The 15,045-nt window shown below is 43.2% G+C and overlaps 1 protein-coding gene across 1 annotated transcript in view; it reads right to left on the bottom strand.

Annotated features, from left to right (window-relative positions):
- Positions 1-13,135, bottom strand: part of Myo1h (myosin IH) — a 46,506-nt gene extending 33,371 nt beyond the window's left edge. Inside the window, exons 1-9 of the mRNA XM_013141525.2 lie at positions 12,980-13,135; positions 11,482-11,597; positions 9,905-10,103; positions 8,916-8,996; positions 6,259-6,438; positions 3,383-3,481; positions 2,411-2,524; positions 2,055-2,126; positions 1,590-1,709 (exon numbers count right to left, since the gene is read on the bottom strand). Of these exons, the coding sequence (XP_012996979.1) occupies positions 1,590-1,709; positions 2,055-2,126; positions 2,411-2,524; positions 3,383-3,481; positions 6,259-6,438; positions 8,916-8,996; positions 9,905-10,103; positions 11,482-11,597; positions 12,980-13,105 (1,107 nt within the window). The 5' untranslated portion in view covers positions 13,106-13,135. The remainder of the gene's footprint in view (positions 1-1,589; positions 1,710-2,054; positions 2,127-2,410; positions 2,525-3,382; positions 3,482-6,258; positions 6,439-8,915; positions 8,997-9,904; positions 10,104-11,481; positions 11,598-12,979) is intronic.
- Between the last annotated feature and the right edge of the window lie 1,910 nt (positions 13,136-15,045).

Below are 15,045 nucleotides of genomic sequence, written 5' to 3'. Positions count from 1 at the left end.
CCCATATTCAATGCAAAGATAAAAGAAAAGATAGATTGGTAGGAAGGGGCCTCTCACCCCAGAGGACAGGACAGGCAGTGTGGGTGCCATTTCACAGGGACCACGTGCCGCCAGGCAAGGATGAGCACCGAGCGATAATGCTATGCTCGGGCTGTGTCTCCCAGAAAGCCACGTGTTGGAAACTTCACCCCAAATCTGTGTCCTTTGTGTTTGCAGGCAGGGCTGTGGGAGGCAGTAAGGGTCAGATGAGGTGATGAGGGTGGTGGTGTCCCTGTCATGGCATTGGTGGCTTTATAAAAAAAAGAAGGAAGGTCTGAGCTAACACAGTGGCTGTGTCCCCCATCCTCCAGAGCTCTAAGCTAAACAAACCTTTTCTTTTTGTAGTGCTAGGGATGGAACCCAGGACCTTACACATCCTAGGTAAATGCTCAGCCACTAAGCCTTATCCACAGCCAATTTTATTTTTTTATTTTGAGACAAGGTCTTGCTAAGTTGCCTAGACTGGGCTGGAACTTGGGATTCTCTTGCCTCAGCCTCCTGAGTAGCTAGGATTATAACTGTGCTACTGCAACCCAATAATACCTACTTTTTATAAATTTTGTTTATGGCATTCAGTTATAGCAATAAAAAATGAAATGAGACAAATAATGTGCTTATTTATTTTTAAAGGGTCACGGCAGAATCTTTTGTGTGAGTAGACTGAGCAGCTGCCCCCCTGGGTCTGTCCTTTGCTCCTCTCTCTGTGAGTTCTGCCACCTCCTCACGCATTTCCTCAATGTCTGGCTTCAAAGAAACTCTTTTATTCAAAGAATTCTATTTAAAAAGGAAACACAATCCAAGCATGAGTCTAAGAGGCTAGTCATAGTTTTAAAGACACATTAAAATATACACTGTTAGCCAGCTATGGTGGTGTACACCTGTAATCCCAGATCCTTGGGAGGCTGAGGCAGGAGGATATCAAGTTTGAGGCCAATCTGGGCAATTTAGAGAGACTCTATCTCAAAATAAAAAGTAAGAAGGGGAGGGGATCTCTAAATACAAAATAAAAAGGGCTAAAGATATAAGTCAGTGCCCCTGGCTTTATTCTCAAATGCTACAAATGCCACAAAAAATAAAACATACTACTGCTAAAAGTTTCTGTGTATGCCAAAAGCCGCCACAAATACTGTGTACGCTATGCACTGGGACATGCTGCAGGAGTCATCAGTGTGCCTTCCTGGGGGCTCACTGCATGGGAGATACTGGAAATGTGGACGTGAAAAGACGTCACCTCCCACATGCCTGTAACCATAGCACTCTTGGAGGCTGAGGCAGGAGGATTGCAAGTTTGAGCATAGCTTAAGCAATTTAGCAACACAGCAAGACCCTGTCTAAAAAAGGTGGGGGGTACATGGAGGGTTGTGGCTCAGTGCAAAAGTTCAATACTCAGCATGACCAAATCAACCAAGCAACCAACCAACAAGCCCAAGACACCGCCCCTGCCCATGAGGAGCACACAGTCCAGTGTCACAAATTCTATAAATCCACCAGGATGATGATAAAGTGTTACCACATCAGCAAGAGCATGTCATGCAAAATGCCTTACTGACCTTGTTCACTAGGGAGGAGTTGATTTTGTTGACAAGCCACGTGAACGTCCTTCCGTAGACAGCCTTAGCCATCGCATCTCTGGCATACACAGAGAGCTCGAGTGTCAGCGGGCATATGACCTGAGGAGAATGACAGGCATGTGGGCACAGAAGGAAGAGGAGTCCCCGAGTTCTCAAGCTCATCTTTAATGAAGTTAAGTTATCCGGATGAAGCATGGGGGAACAGTTTTCCAGCAGAGGGAACAGCCAGTGCAAAGACTCCACGGAGGGAGGAGCCAGTGAGTCTGAACAGGGAGCCCTAGCAGTGTGTGGTGGTGAGAGAAGATGAGGCAGGAGACCCTGCAGAGCTGGGCCCAAAGGGCACGGTGGGCTGGGTTCGAGGGCTTGGCTTCCCCGAAGGCTACCGCCCTGCTGTTAGCTGAGGGAGGCAGCCGTGGCCACCTTTCTACCCCAAGCCATTTTTACCTCCTCTGTTTTTGCCTCAATCTTCCTGTGGGTGAGAGCTTCCAGGAGAACCGACGGGTAGACCCCTAGGAGCTGAACAAAAGGAATCTGAGGTATCATTCAGTGACTCGGTTTTACTTACTCGGTGATAATGCAGCTGTGGAGTCCCCAGGCCTCGGTTAGGAGTCCTGACTCTGACCACTGGGCTTTAGGGCACAATGGACCTGGCTAGACTGGCCAGTGCTTGCTAAGCCTCCTGGCCAGCATCACTGAACGATGCAGAGTTGGCCGTGCACACTTAACTGTGGGCGTCCAGGCGCCTTGGTGTCCTCCCCTGGCCCCTGGCCTCCCTCTGACCCTTCAGAAGGGAACATCACCTTGGCGATCCATTTGATCTCGTGGGTGTCAGGGACGGCGGCACAGCCTTGGTCATCTTCTTGGAAACAAATGTTCCCCAGGTGGAGGACACTGGCAATAATCCCGAAGAGGTTCTAGGAGCATGGGACAGTTATGCTGAGGCCAGGAGGACGGGGAGGGGAGACAGCAGCCACCTCCCTGATCAGCGGGATCAGCAGAGACACCGGAAGGGAAACACCGCCTCTCCCGAACTGCAGCCCCAGGCCTGCCTCCCCCAAAGTGGCTCCCTATTCACTTCTGGGAGGGCCTTGGCAGAGGCCCCATTCAAGTCTCCAGCATGAAATACTTTTATTTTCACACCTCCAAAATATAAATGCATATATTTATTTTTCAGATGATAAACCACTTTTATAAACTATGTAATGAAAACATTTTATAAAATAAACCCCACCAGGAAACTGTTCAGTTTCAAAGCTATAATCTCAGGTACAGGATACATTTTAAACTATATTCTGGTTCCTGAAATATTAATAGTTTAACAATTGAAATGAAAAGAAAAAAACAGAGACAGAAAGATGTAAGAACAAAGTGTTCATCAATCCTACAGTTTGTGCCCATTTATTCTGAAACCGAAGTATAAATAAACATTAACGCCATAATTGTATGAAATCTAAATTGTTGCGACTGGACTGAATTTGTGGGAATAATCACATTAGCTCTTCCTTGCACACACACGGGAAAAAATTAAGGTTGTCACAAACATGTGAACTCTACAGTTATTATTTGAATTTAAATAAGCAATGATAAATTTTTAAGTCCTTTTTTGTCCATAGGCAATGTTTAGTTTTACTAAAAAGTTACTTGCAGCTTATCTGAAGTGAAGGTGTAACTGGGTGTCCTCTAATTTTATTTTCTGAGTCTGGCAGCCCTACAGTACAACCCCGAGCTGCCAGGATCGTTGCTCAGTCCCATAGAGAACCTGGGAGCCTTACCTCAAGGTCAGCTTCTGTGAAATCAATGACAGAGAAGGCACTGGAGACAGTTTTCCAGTCGTTTTTGTCATTAATGGACGAATCTTTGGCACAATGACCCTGAAACAAAGTTGGCTCACTTACTTTAAGGACAGTTAAGCGCGCACACATGTATTCCAAATCAAAATGTTTTTCTCTACAAGCTTGAGAAAGCTGTTTCTGTAATGCACTGAATTGTACACAGGTTGGTTGATTGTAAACAAATAGGTTTATTCTGTCTAGCACATGATGTTTTGCCAACTTGTGGTTTCTTCAAATTTACTTGGAGCTTTATTTTTAATCTTTGTTCTAAGAAAACTTATAAAGTTACTTAGTAGAAGAATATCATGTTGTCTACGTTGTTAGACATAATTTTTCCTTTTTATTTTTGCTAAGTAAATTGAAGCCTTGTGCCAATAATTATCTGCTGAAACATGGAGGGAAATTTTGATGCTTAAGTTTAGAAAACAGTCTCCACCTACTTCAGGAATCTCTGCAGGACCAGATGGAAGGAGCCTTCATCCAGTAAGAACAGACTGGCTTTTAGAGAAACACAGATTATGTGGAAATGCCCACCAGAAGAGATGTGCTAAGACTTTTAAGTAAGTTGAAAGTTATTTTGTAAATAAGTAACAAACTGATCGACTTCACAATTTAAAGAGAAACAACATTTTAGACAAAAAATTTTTTAAATCATCTTTTGATACAGGGAGTTCCCAACTTCTGATTACCTAAAGATTATTACCTTAGAAGGTCTTTGTTGAATGGAGCCTTCAAAGGCTTCATACTGTGAAAATATTCACCAGTGAGTCAGCCCCCCTAAAATTTAGTCTCACACATCAGCCCTCTATGGGATCCTCCATCAGCCCTTAATTTGAATTCCACATAGTTAAATTCAACCATGGATTGAAAATGTTTGAAAAAATGTCTGCACTAAACACATGCTGGCTTTTTTTGTTATTACTATTCCCCAAACAATACAGTGTAATGACTATCTATATAGCTGATACATTGCATTATGTACTATAAGTAACCTAGAAATGATTCAAAATAGAAGGGAAGTGTGTAGTTATATATAAATACTTGGCCATCTTGTTTGTGTATCGTGGTACTGGGGCTTGAATCCAAGGACTTTGCACTGAGCTACGTCCCTAACCATTTTTATTTTTTTTTTTGAGACAGGGTCTCACTAAGTAATTAAAATGTTCAGGTTCAGGTTGGGCCCGAACTTGCAATTTTCCTGCCTCAGGTTCTCAGAGTGATGGAATTACAAGCCCGCTCTACTATGCCTGGCTATTTGCCATTTTGTATCAGAGTCTGGCGCATCCTCAGACTTCAGTATCCTGGAGTCAAGCCCCTGTGGATGCTGAGGGGTGACACTTGCTGCTGTCCCCTCCAGGGAAGGTCCATGCAGGTCAGCCCGCTCTGATACCAGCAGGACTGGCAACAATGCAGAATACTACAAACACGGTAAAGCCATACATTTTGCCAAAGTCACAGGGCACTGTGAAATTGCTTTTAAAAAATCCAATACTGGAAAATTGCTAGAACTATTTCTAAAATCAATAAGGTATCAAGTTGGGCTGGACTAATGTTGCTAGAAACACTAGTGAAGAATCACGGTGTGGCATATTCCCAAAGAGAATGATTGAACTGTCCAGGAACTAGAAAAACCTTTGAGAAAATGATGCCCTCAGATATTTTTATAAACTGGTCCTCGGTGATCATGCTTTGAAAATTCAAACAGATTTGTTGGAAAAATAAATCAGCCTATAAAAAATAAATCAGCTGGGCGTGGAGGAGCAGACCTGTAATGCCAGCTACTGGAGGGATGGGCCAGGAGGATCACAAGTTGGAACCCAGCTTGGGCAACTTAGTGAGCCCCTGTATCAAGATGAGAGAAAAATGGATTGGAGACCCATGGGATGTAGCTCAGTGTAAAGTTTAATACCTAGCAACACACACACACACACACACACAAACACACACACACACACATGCGTGTACACACACGCGTACACACACATGTATACACACACATCCCACCAAAAATGAAAACAAAAGTTATTTGTTGCTTATTCCAGGAATTAGTTTAAGGTTTGTTAAATATAAAATGAGATTATGAAATTCTTTTTTCTTATTATTTAGCTTTGCTTTTAAAGGTAAACTTTTGATGTCTTCTTTCCCAAGATTTCTATGAAATATGGGTCCTTCTTTTATGACGTTGACTCATTTAGCCACCACATGATTTAAGGACCTCGTCGCCAGGACTGGGTTGTTAACAAGGACAGTCTGCATAGACGGTGAGCTTTTCCCAGCTTGTCACCAGCAGTTCTTGCCTTAGCTGTACACTAAATCATCAGGGAGTCTGTTTAGTGGTTCTGGGGCTCTAACTCAGGGCCTAGGAAAGTGCCGTACCACTGAGCTACACTCCTGGGCTAGGCAGACATTTCAAACAACTCTGATGGCCAAGTCTCAGATCCACTAAAACCGAATCTCCAGAGCCATCTGTGTTAGCTGTGCTTATAATACTGGGGACTGAGCCCCAGGCTTTGTGCATGCTAGACAGATGCTCTACCCCAAACTATCCCTCCAGCCTGGGCATCTGAGTTTTTAGAAGACTTCTCAAGTGATTCTTATTTCAACCAGGCCTGAGAACCATTTTGCCTTAGACACGGGGTTGCTTAACTAGATGACATAGCTGTCAGGAATAAAAGGAGACAGGTTTGCATGCTTGTGATAAGGAGGATACATCCAGGGTGGAGACCAAAAGCTCTCGAACATCTTATAGGCACTGCCACGAACACCCCTGGTCCCCACCTCCCAGGGGCTAAAAGCCGGGTGCTGGCCCTTCCAACCTGTGAGAGGTATTTATACAGCTGGGGGTCTCGCTCAAGTCCCAGATAAGCAAGGCGCTCCGCTTCACCACCCGCGAGCAGCTGGTAGAAGATGTGGAAATTCCGCTCACCCTGGTTTTGATAGACGACGCGGGACTTTTCTATCAAGTAACTGATGATATGCCCACCTACGGGAATGCCCTTCAAAACAGAACAGAAACGGGGCAGTGACAATAACAATCAAGCCAGAAACTTTTAATTTGAAATAAATCCAATTTATCGCCTATGATTCACATTTCCTGGGTTCTGTTTTTAAAAGATTTGTGCCCACAAAAACAAATCTCTGGAGATCATGAAGGTATTTTCTGTGTTTCAGTATTCATTGTTTAAGTTTAGGGCTATGATCCATTACTGTTTAGTTTTTATGTGTGGAGTGAGGTAAGGGCTAATGACCTTTTTATCCACATTGACACACAGCTGACTGGCGACATTTATGGGGAAGATGATCCATTTATTGGAAACGATGGTGGTACTTTTGTCACAAGTAGATGTGGGTTTTTTTCTGGTTTAATGGCTTCATTGTCTTTCCGCATGTCATCCATACTGTCTTGATCATTATTTTAAATAACATATCCCATAAGCTTTTTTTAGAACATATATTGAACATATATTTCTAGAGCATATATCAATAAAAACAAACAGCCAAATTAAAAACGAGCAAAACACTTGAGCAAAAAAGACTTTTAAGTGTCCAATAAGTGAAACTTCATTTTAAAGAAGATACTTAAATTATATTGAGAAAGTGTTCTACCCTACCAGGATTTCTGAAACTAAAAACAAAATATACATGTTGGCAACTGGAGTAGTCATTAATAGTCACAGCATAGCTGGTAAGAAGTTCCATTTGTGGGTGTATACCCAGCATAAATGAGTGGTTGTACCCACTAAAGACATACCCCGGGCTGTTAGGAGCAGTATTTGTAATAGCCCCCAGTTGCAAGCAATCCAAATTCACCAACTGGAGAATAGATAAGTGGCCATGTAGTTGCCCAGTTAAACAACAAACAAGTCTTACATGCCACAACGTAGCTGAATCTCTTTTTCATTTATTTATCCTGCAGTACTGGGAACTGAACTAAGGACCTTCACACTGAGCTATTTCCTCATTTTCTCTTTTACAGTTTACTTTGAAACAGTGTCCTGTTAAATTGCCCAGACTGGGCTTAAACTTAGATTCCACCTGCCTCAGCTTCCCAGAGTGTTGGGATTGCAATTGTGTGCCGCCATACCCAGCTGACATGCATATATCTTGCAGATAAAATTTTGATTGAAAAAGCCAGAAATAAAGTAGCACAGCATATAATTCCACTTATATGAAGTTAAGGAACCAGTAAGACAATTTTGTGGTGATAGTGGTAACCCTTGGAAAGTCGGGTATTGTTGGAAGACCTGCTAGATGCTAGACATTTATTTTTAATCTTGATCTGCACAGTGACTACATGGGTAGATAGATACATTTGTGGCTGTTCTTACGATCTGTGTCTTTTTTGGGATATATGTTTAACTCTCAAAGTTTTATAATATGCATAGCTATTAACTGTGTAATTTCAAAGTCCACAGATGTTCCATGGAAGACCACAGACCAGCCTTCGGGAGGCCTGAGCCATTGTTGTATTGTTGTGCTTTAATCCTCAGACAGCTGCTGCTCTCTAAGCTGAGGGGTCATGTTGCCACTTAGAAAATATGTCCCCAGGAATTTTGCCTTTCCATGTGCAATAAACCCATTTACACACTGGGTAACACTCATCCCTTCATGTGCTAACAGCTACTTTCGTGTTATAACTGAGATGGACGTCTCAGTAGAAGCTTTACAGCTCAAACAGCCTAAAACATCTCTACCCAGCCCTATCTAAAAATGTGTGCTGGTCTTTGTCACATAGGTCAGCATACCTGTGCAATGAGTTGCTTTTACTTTCAAGCTTTATAAAAAAATGGCATCACACAGCCGCATATTGTATGTCTTGTTTATGCACGATACGCAGGGCTGTGGTTCACTGCCCTCGCTGCTTTATAATCCTCATTGTGTGAACATCCTGCAGCGTGGCCGTTCTCCTGCTCTCCCTTCCGCAGACACTGAGTCTTCTCCAATTGTGTCGGGGGTTTCTGGTCTTCCCACCACCATAGGCAGGTCAGCTGTGGATATGCTTACACCCTGTGGGGCTATCTCTGGGAGTGGAATGGCTGCTTAGATTATGTGATGCCAAGTTTACAAGGTACCCATCATATTGTTGGTTCAATCCATCATTGTCCAAATGGGTCGCACCAATATGCACCTTTTTTTTGGTACTGGGAATTGATCTCGGGACTTTGTGCTTGCCAGGCAGGCACCAGGCTGCTGAGCTCAGCCCTCCAATATACATCTTGTCCTTGAAATGTGCAAATTCCAGTGTCCCCATTTCACCAATAGCCAGTATTTTCTTAATTCTTGTCCATACAGAAGGTATAAAATAGTATCTCACTGTGGTTTTTATTTGCATTTCATAAAATTAGCACTAACCTTGGATTTTCAGCTGTTTGAGCCAAGAAGTGCCCTTCTCACCTTAAGATGCCTTGGGGTGGTTTCTGGCATTGGCCAAACAAGGGATCCTCAAGAACCAGCATTAGGAATTTCAGATTACCTGAAAGTCAAACTGTATGTCCATGTATTTTCCAAATCTGCTGGAGTTGTCATTCCGGAGCGTTTTGGCATTTCCGAAAGCCTTGGAACACAAAGCGTCATTCACTGTCATTTAAGCTCACCATACTTGTGAAATTTCTGACCCCAAATAATATGCTTTCTATGATAATGGAAGAGGGAAGGAGGCACAAGGGAGGAAAGCCATAATTTACCTTGTAGCAAAGATTTGCTAACTATAATGCTAGAGCTGGACCCAGGGAAAGATCATCTTCCTAGAATCCAGTATAGGAATGTATGAGAAATAGCCTGAGAATAGCCTAGAAATCTCTCTAGGCTCTGCTTGTCCTACAAGATATAGCTGACAGATCCAACCCAGACTTCTCTTCATATTGAATTGTTTAGCTTAAGGAGCCTCCTGGGAAATTCCTGTAACCAGAAGCATCTACAGACAGGGCGTCCAGCTACAGGAGAAAAGAAATTGCTCAAAACAGAGAAATGCAGAAAGTTGGTGAGTTGTAATGGCAGAAACAATAATAACCACAATGATGTTAATTAAATAAGAGCTATATTAATAAATAATCAGTGTTATTTTAGCGCTTACTATTCCTCCTGTGTGATTTTTGGACACTGATTTTGGTGGGGGGTACTGGGGATCAAACTCATGACCTTATACTTGCCAGGCAGGCGCTTACAGCCCTGAGCTAAACCCCCAGTTCTGACCATTCATTTTCTTAAATCTCCAAAATATCTAAAGGGGCAAGCCCAAGAAGCAGACCCATTCTGCAGATGAGGATACAGAGTTGGGATTCGGAGAGACTTGCTGGTGTTTGGTGTGCTGAATTAGAATCCAGCTCTGCCATTTTACTAACAACACTGCCTGTGAGACCCCCTTTCTCAGCTGTGATCTGTTCATTCTGACTGCCCTGCCCAGGCAGACAATTCTTTTAGTGACCCCTGATGCTTTCCGCATGGACCTCAGAGGGCGCGTACCTCCAGTACTGGATTGGAGAGCAGCAGTCTGTCACGGGCTATTTGTAGTGACTCGGTCATTGGGCAGGTCACTGCAAAATACTGGAGGATCTTCTTAGAGGCCTCTGTTTTCCCTGCCCCGCTCTCTCCAGAAATGAGGATAAAGTGGTTATTTAGCTCTGAGCACATCATACGGTAAGCATTGTCAGCTATGGCATAACTAGAGAGACAGAGACAAATTGGTTTCGATGCCGCTTCCCTTGGCTCTGATATTCACCAGAGCAGAAAAACCAGAGTACTCTGCCCCCCTGTGAAACCACGTCCAGGCTGTGAATCAAGGACACTGGGTTCAAGCAGATATCAAATCCTGACATGGTCCAAAGCGCACTGCATTAGACACCAAAGCTCAGCTAACAGAAGGCCGAAGTGATGAGTCTGAGCAGTGAGGGAAATATTTTTTGAACTTCATCAAATTAATTTGTATGTTGCCAGGGACAGAACCAGGCTGTTGGGCATGCTAGGCAAGCGCTCTACCAGTGAACTACATTCCCAGCCCCAACAACTTATTTTTTAAAAATCAACTGCATTCCTTGTAGGAATGTCAGTCATACATTACACCCCCAAGACACATTCTGTTAACTCTAGGTGGGAACAGCATCTTGTCTAACTTTTAAATAATTCAATAAATAAAAATATCTCATTTTTTCTCTTTCCCTCGAACCTAGAATATTCAAAATGCAGAGAGGAAGCCGAGGATACAGCTTAGTGGCAAGCACTTGCCAAGCCTGAGGTCCTGAGTTTGAGGTCCTGGCACACACACACACACACACACACACACACACACAATACAAAACAAAAAACACTAACAAACCAACCAACCAAAAGACCAGAATGCTGAGAGAACAGAGAGATTTCAAAAACTTCTGTGATACCCTTAGGACAGAGGTACAAGTATTGTAAAGGCCTTAATGCTACGGTGAGAAGCCAAAGCATGAAAGTTGTCCTGATCCTGGTTATTTCAGGACTCAGTGGTGGTGACGCAGAAAGACTTATAAACGCCTTAGGAAGTGGAATAGCTGAGTCATCGGGACACTGAGGGCAGAAACTAAATATTAGCTTAGAAGTCAACCAAGGAGGAAAAGGGGAAATCCAGCAAAGCCTGCATTATACAGATTAGCCAGGAAATTGCTCATAACTGGTAAATTTCTGCCAGAGGCCATTCACTTTAGCTGCCATGACACGAGGCACCAATAGATGGCACTACAGCAACCCATTTTCCAGAGAAGGTTCCTCTCTAGCCTCTGCTTTAGATTTCTTGGCAGATGCACAAAGATTCCACTCTTATTTACGCTGAGATTCCAGGATGACCTACTAATGTTTTCTACTGCTTTGTCTTACTTCACAAGGAGGCAGTAGCTTAAGCAGCATGCAAAAAGATGTTAATAAACAGGCATCAGGTATTTGGATGAATAGATAGATGATAGATGGGTAGAAGGACAGAGAGATTATGAATGGGTAGGAAAAAGGGGGGAAGGCATGAAAAAAAAGAAAGAATAGGAAAAAAATTAGCAAATACTCCTAGTGATGGTCTTACTTACACATGTGGTGGCAGTTCAAAGAAATTGACCCCTTGATAAAGTTCCATCTGGCTCATAGTGTAGATTCCGAGCTCTTGGTATGGATTCACAGACACAAGGAGCGTCCCAATATATGTCTAGGGGAACGAACCACAGTGTGAGCGAGGCATTCTGGGTATAAATGACTGTCACACACTGACCTCTGGGTGTTCATTCAGCCTGGGGATATAATACAACAAATCCAAAAGGTGAGGTCTCTGCTGTCACGGAGCTCGTGGAGGTGGAGAACCCAACAGGAACAAGACAGCTTCAAGGAACAGTAAGTATTAAAAAAAGGCGTACACAGGACCATGAAGGTGTGAATGAGTGAGGGAGGCCATGTTGATTATTGGCTTCGGAAGGCTTTGTGAAGGAGGTGACATCTGAGTGTAAACTTGAAGGCTGAAGAACTAATCATGAGGAAAGCAGGCAGGAAGGGCTTCGTAAAGGAACATGGCTGCCTGCACTATGGCCAGTATGGCCGATGCCACGAGTGGGGAGGAGGGTGAATGGGAAGGGAGGATGTCAGGAGGGAGCAGGTTCTTATCACACAGGCCCGGGAGGCTGCCCGGAGGACCTGGGTTTATTCCCAAGGCAATGCATGGCAAAGACAGAGTCCTTACTGGTGAAACCAAATGCCTACTCTGAACTGCTACATCCGGCCATGGCTTTAAGGGAGAAGAGATGGATGTGATTTATGCTTCACGCCGGTGTCTTTGGCCATGGAATGAGTGTGCAGGACAAATGTATCCACCAGTCTTCTAACGCTGGAGAAAATCCTCTCATGATTGGTACTTATGTCTCTAGAGCTCAATGTCAAATTCTATTCATAAAGGTTTCAAGTACTTACAGCTGCAATATAAACACTAATATAAGACTTCTTGAAATACACTTATAAATAAAGAGCTCTAGGGCTTCTTTGAAATGTAGTCTGATATTTTTAGATTCTGAGTTTGTTATGTTCTTAGATATTGGAGGAATTTAAAGCCTATGTAAAGATAATGTTAAAATTACCCTAATTGATGTCTCCAATTTTCAGGACAATCTCAAACAGAACTGTTTCCCAGAAGTTGCTTCTTCTCCATAGCAACACTAGCTGTTAAAACATCAGCCTGGAACTGCTGGCTACTGTCTCACTACAAAGGAAAGAGAGGCTGCCCAAGAAGGAACCCAATGCAAAAGTAAGCGAACCAGAGAGATGGAGAGGGTCCTCAGAGCATTGTCAGAAACCCTCGATCTGTTCCTGCACCCCAAAGTTATAGTTTCCTTTTATGGCTTAGGCTAGTTTAAATTGAGTCTCTCTCACCTGCTACTGTAAAAACCTTACCATGAATGGCCAAAGCACCTTTGATTGTACCTCTAGACACCTCCACTTCATGGCTAACCCAAGAGAGTAACATCTTTCACAGTCGCCAAGGCTGATAAAGGCAGGAAGGAACAAACAATATAAGGAAACGAGCTGAGAAATGTGTTACGTTACATATATGAGGTTCTCGCTGAAACGCTTGCGAAGATTGTCCACAAAGGCAGACTCGCTGGTGTACGCATCCAGCAGCACAAAGTCCTGCACGCCGACCCTGTCCCGGGCAGTCAGCGTCCCTTCCATGTGCAGACGAATGTGCCTCCTCCTCACCTCTTCTTTCTACAGGACACAGAACATTCAGAAGCAGCTCATTTATCCCCAAGTTTCTAGTACATGTCTAGTGAGTGGGAATAACCAGACACCACGCCCCACGATAGTAGAAAACCGAGCTTATAGTGCAACTAAAAGATTTCCTGTTGTATATTTTTATTAGCATTTTTACTGGACCTTTTCCATGTTTAGATATGTTTAGGCACATAAATACTTGTGTTACTATTGAGTAGCATGTTTGTTATTGTTGTAGTCAGGGGTTTGCAAGGAGAATGAGACAACACAGGACACATAATTTATAGTATATTTATAATGGTTACCCAAGGAATCAAATACAGAGAAAGTGCAGGAGATCAGTCCACACACGAAAGACCTAGAGAATCCAGCCGAGGACCTGAATCCCATGGTAATAACCTGTGTGAATTCAGCTGAACCCTTAGAGCCCATGACAGTGCTTCCCATCGCTCCAACTGGCGGATTAGAGCCCACAACAATGACTCATGCAAGTCTACTTCATGGATCTGTGCTGGGAAGGCCCAAAGGTCAGTGGTGGAAGCCAGAAAGTCGGTGCCAGTGAAGGAACTGTGCCAGTAGGCTGAGGTTCTGCACTGGAGCCAGGAAGCGGTGCTCAAAGTAATGATCAGAGCTCCCCTAAAGTGAACTGTGGCCATCCTCAGCAACGAGGTCCTGAGCGCCTTTGATGATGAGAACAGCCAAGTTCATATCAGAGAGGAGCTCAGCAAGCTCCTGCAGGAGAGCCCACGGCAACGGAGAAGCAACAGCGCCAAACAGTAGCAACCACAGCAATCTCTCCCTCTCCAGGTCTCCGTGGATATTTGCAACAACCTTCAGGTGGGCCACCCACGTTCAGCACCACACTGATTCAGTTCAGCTGGTCTTACAAGCCGACCACCAGTTATCAGTTCACCACAGTTACAGTAACATGCCACTCAAATATGTAGCTTGGGAGCGATCGGCTGTACCGTATATAATCCAGGGGTATTGTAAGCTCTACCATCTAGGTTTATGATGTTTACACAAAGCTAAAATTGACTAGTGATGCATTTCTTAGACCATATCCCCAAGTGCCAAGTGATACATAACCATGTGCATGTGTGTATAAGACAACAGTAATAGCAGTTAATAGAAAGCCAGAAATTACCTGGGCAGGCATTACATATTCCAAAGACTTGGCTTATATTATTTTATTTAATCCCATCTGGCTATGAAGTAAGTACTGTAATTATACCCATTCTACAGTCTAGGAAACTGAGGCATGGGGATATTATAAATCATGTCCAAGACCTGCCAAAAGACGGAGTTGGAATGTGAACCCAGACAGCTTGAAAGAAATTGCTTTCTAGATTTTTGAATATTCCACAAAGGTCAAAGGGAACCCAGAATATAAACTTCCTGCCTTTGCAATGTCTCTCCAATGTTACGAAAGTGACATCCTTCTGTCTTTGAGAAGAAATGCTGGACTTTCATTCATGATCACAGAACAAGTATGAAGGGCGAATTTGGGGATCTGAAGCAATAAATTGACAATGACATCAATGAACAGGTAAAGATCCTAGAATAGTTAAAATGACCTTGAAAAACTAAGCTAAAGGACTCACTAACTAAAAAATGAAACAGGGCTGGAGATGTTTTCAACCAGCAGTGCAGACAGATAACCATAAGCAAATATTTCAGTCCCTACCTTACACTATATGCGTGCATACATATATATGACATACATAAAATACATATGGGAGGTATACAGGGAAAAAACATAAATTTAAGATTTATCTTAGACCTAAGTGTAAAGGTAAAATCTGTAAAGCTGCTAGAAGAAAACCAGGGGAGCTTAGCAACCAGAGGAAGGCACAAGCTTATTGGCCAGCACACACAAAGGAATAATGATTAAAGAA

This window comes from Cavia porcellus, unplaced genomic scaffold, assembly GCF_034190915.1.
Source record: "Cavia porcellus strain 051 isolate PalLab524CR breed Dunkin Hartley unplaced genomic scaffold, mCavPor4.1 scaffold_16, whole genome shotgun sequence".
NCBI lineage: Eukaryota > Metazoa > Chordata > Mammalia > Rodentia > Caviidae > Cavia > Cavia porcellus.
Note: the sequence above shows the minus strand (reverse complement) of the source record. Positions and strands in the feature narration are given on the sequence as shown.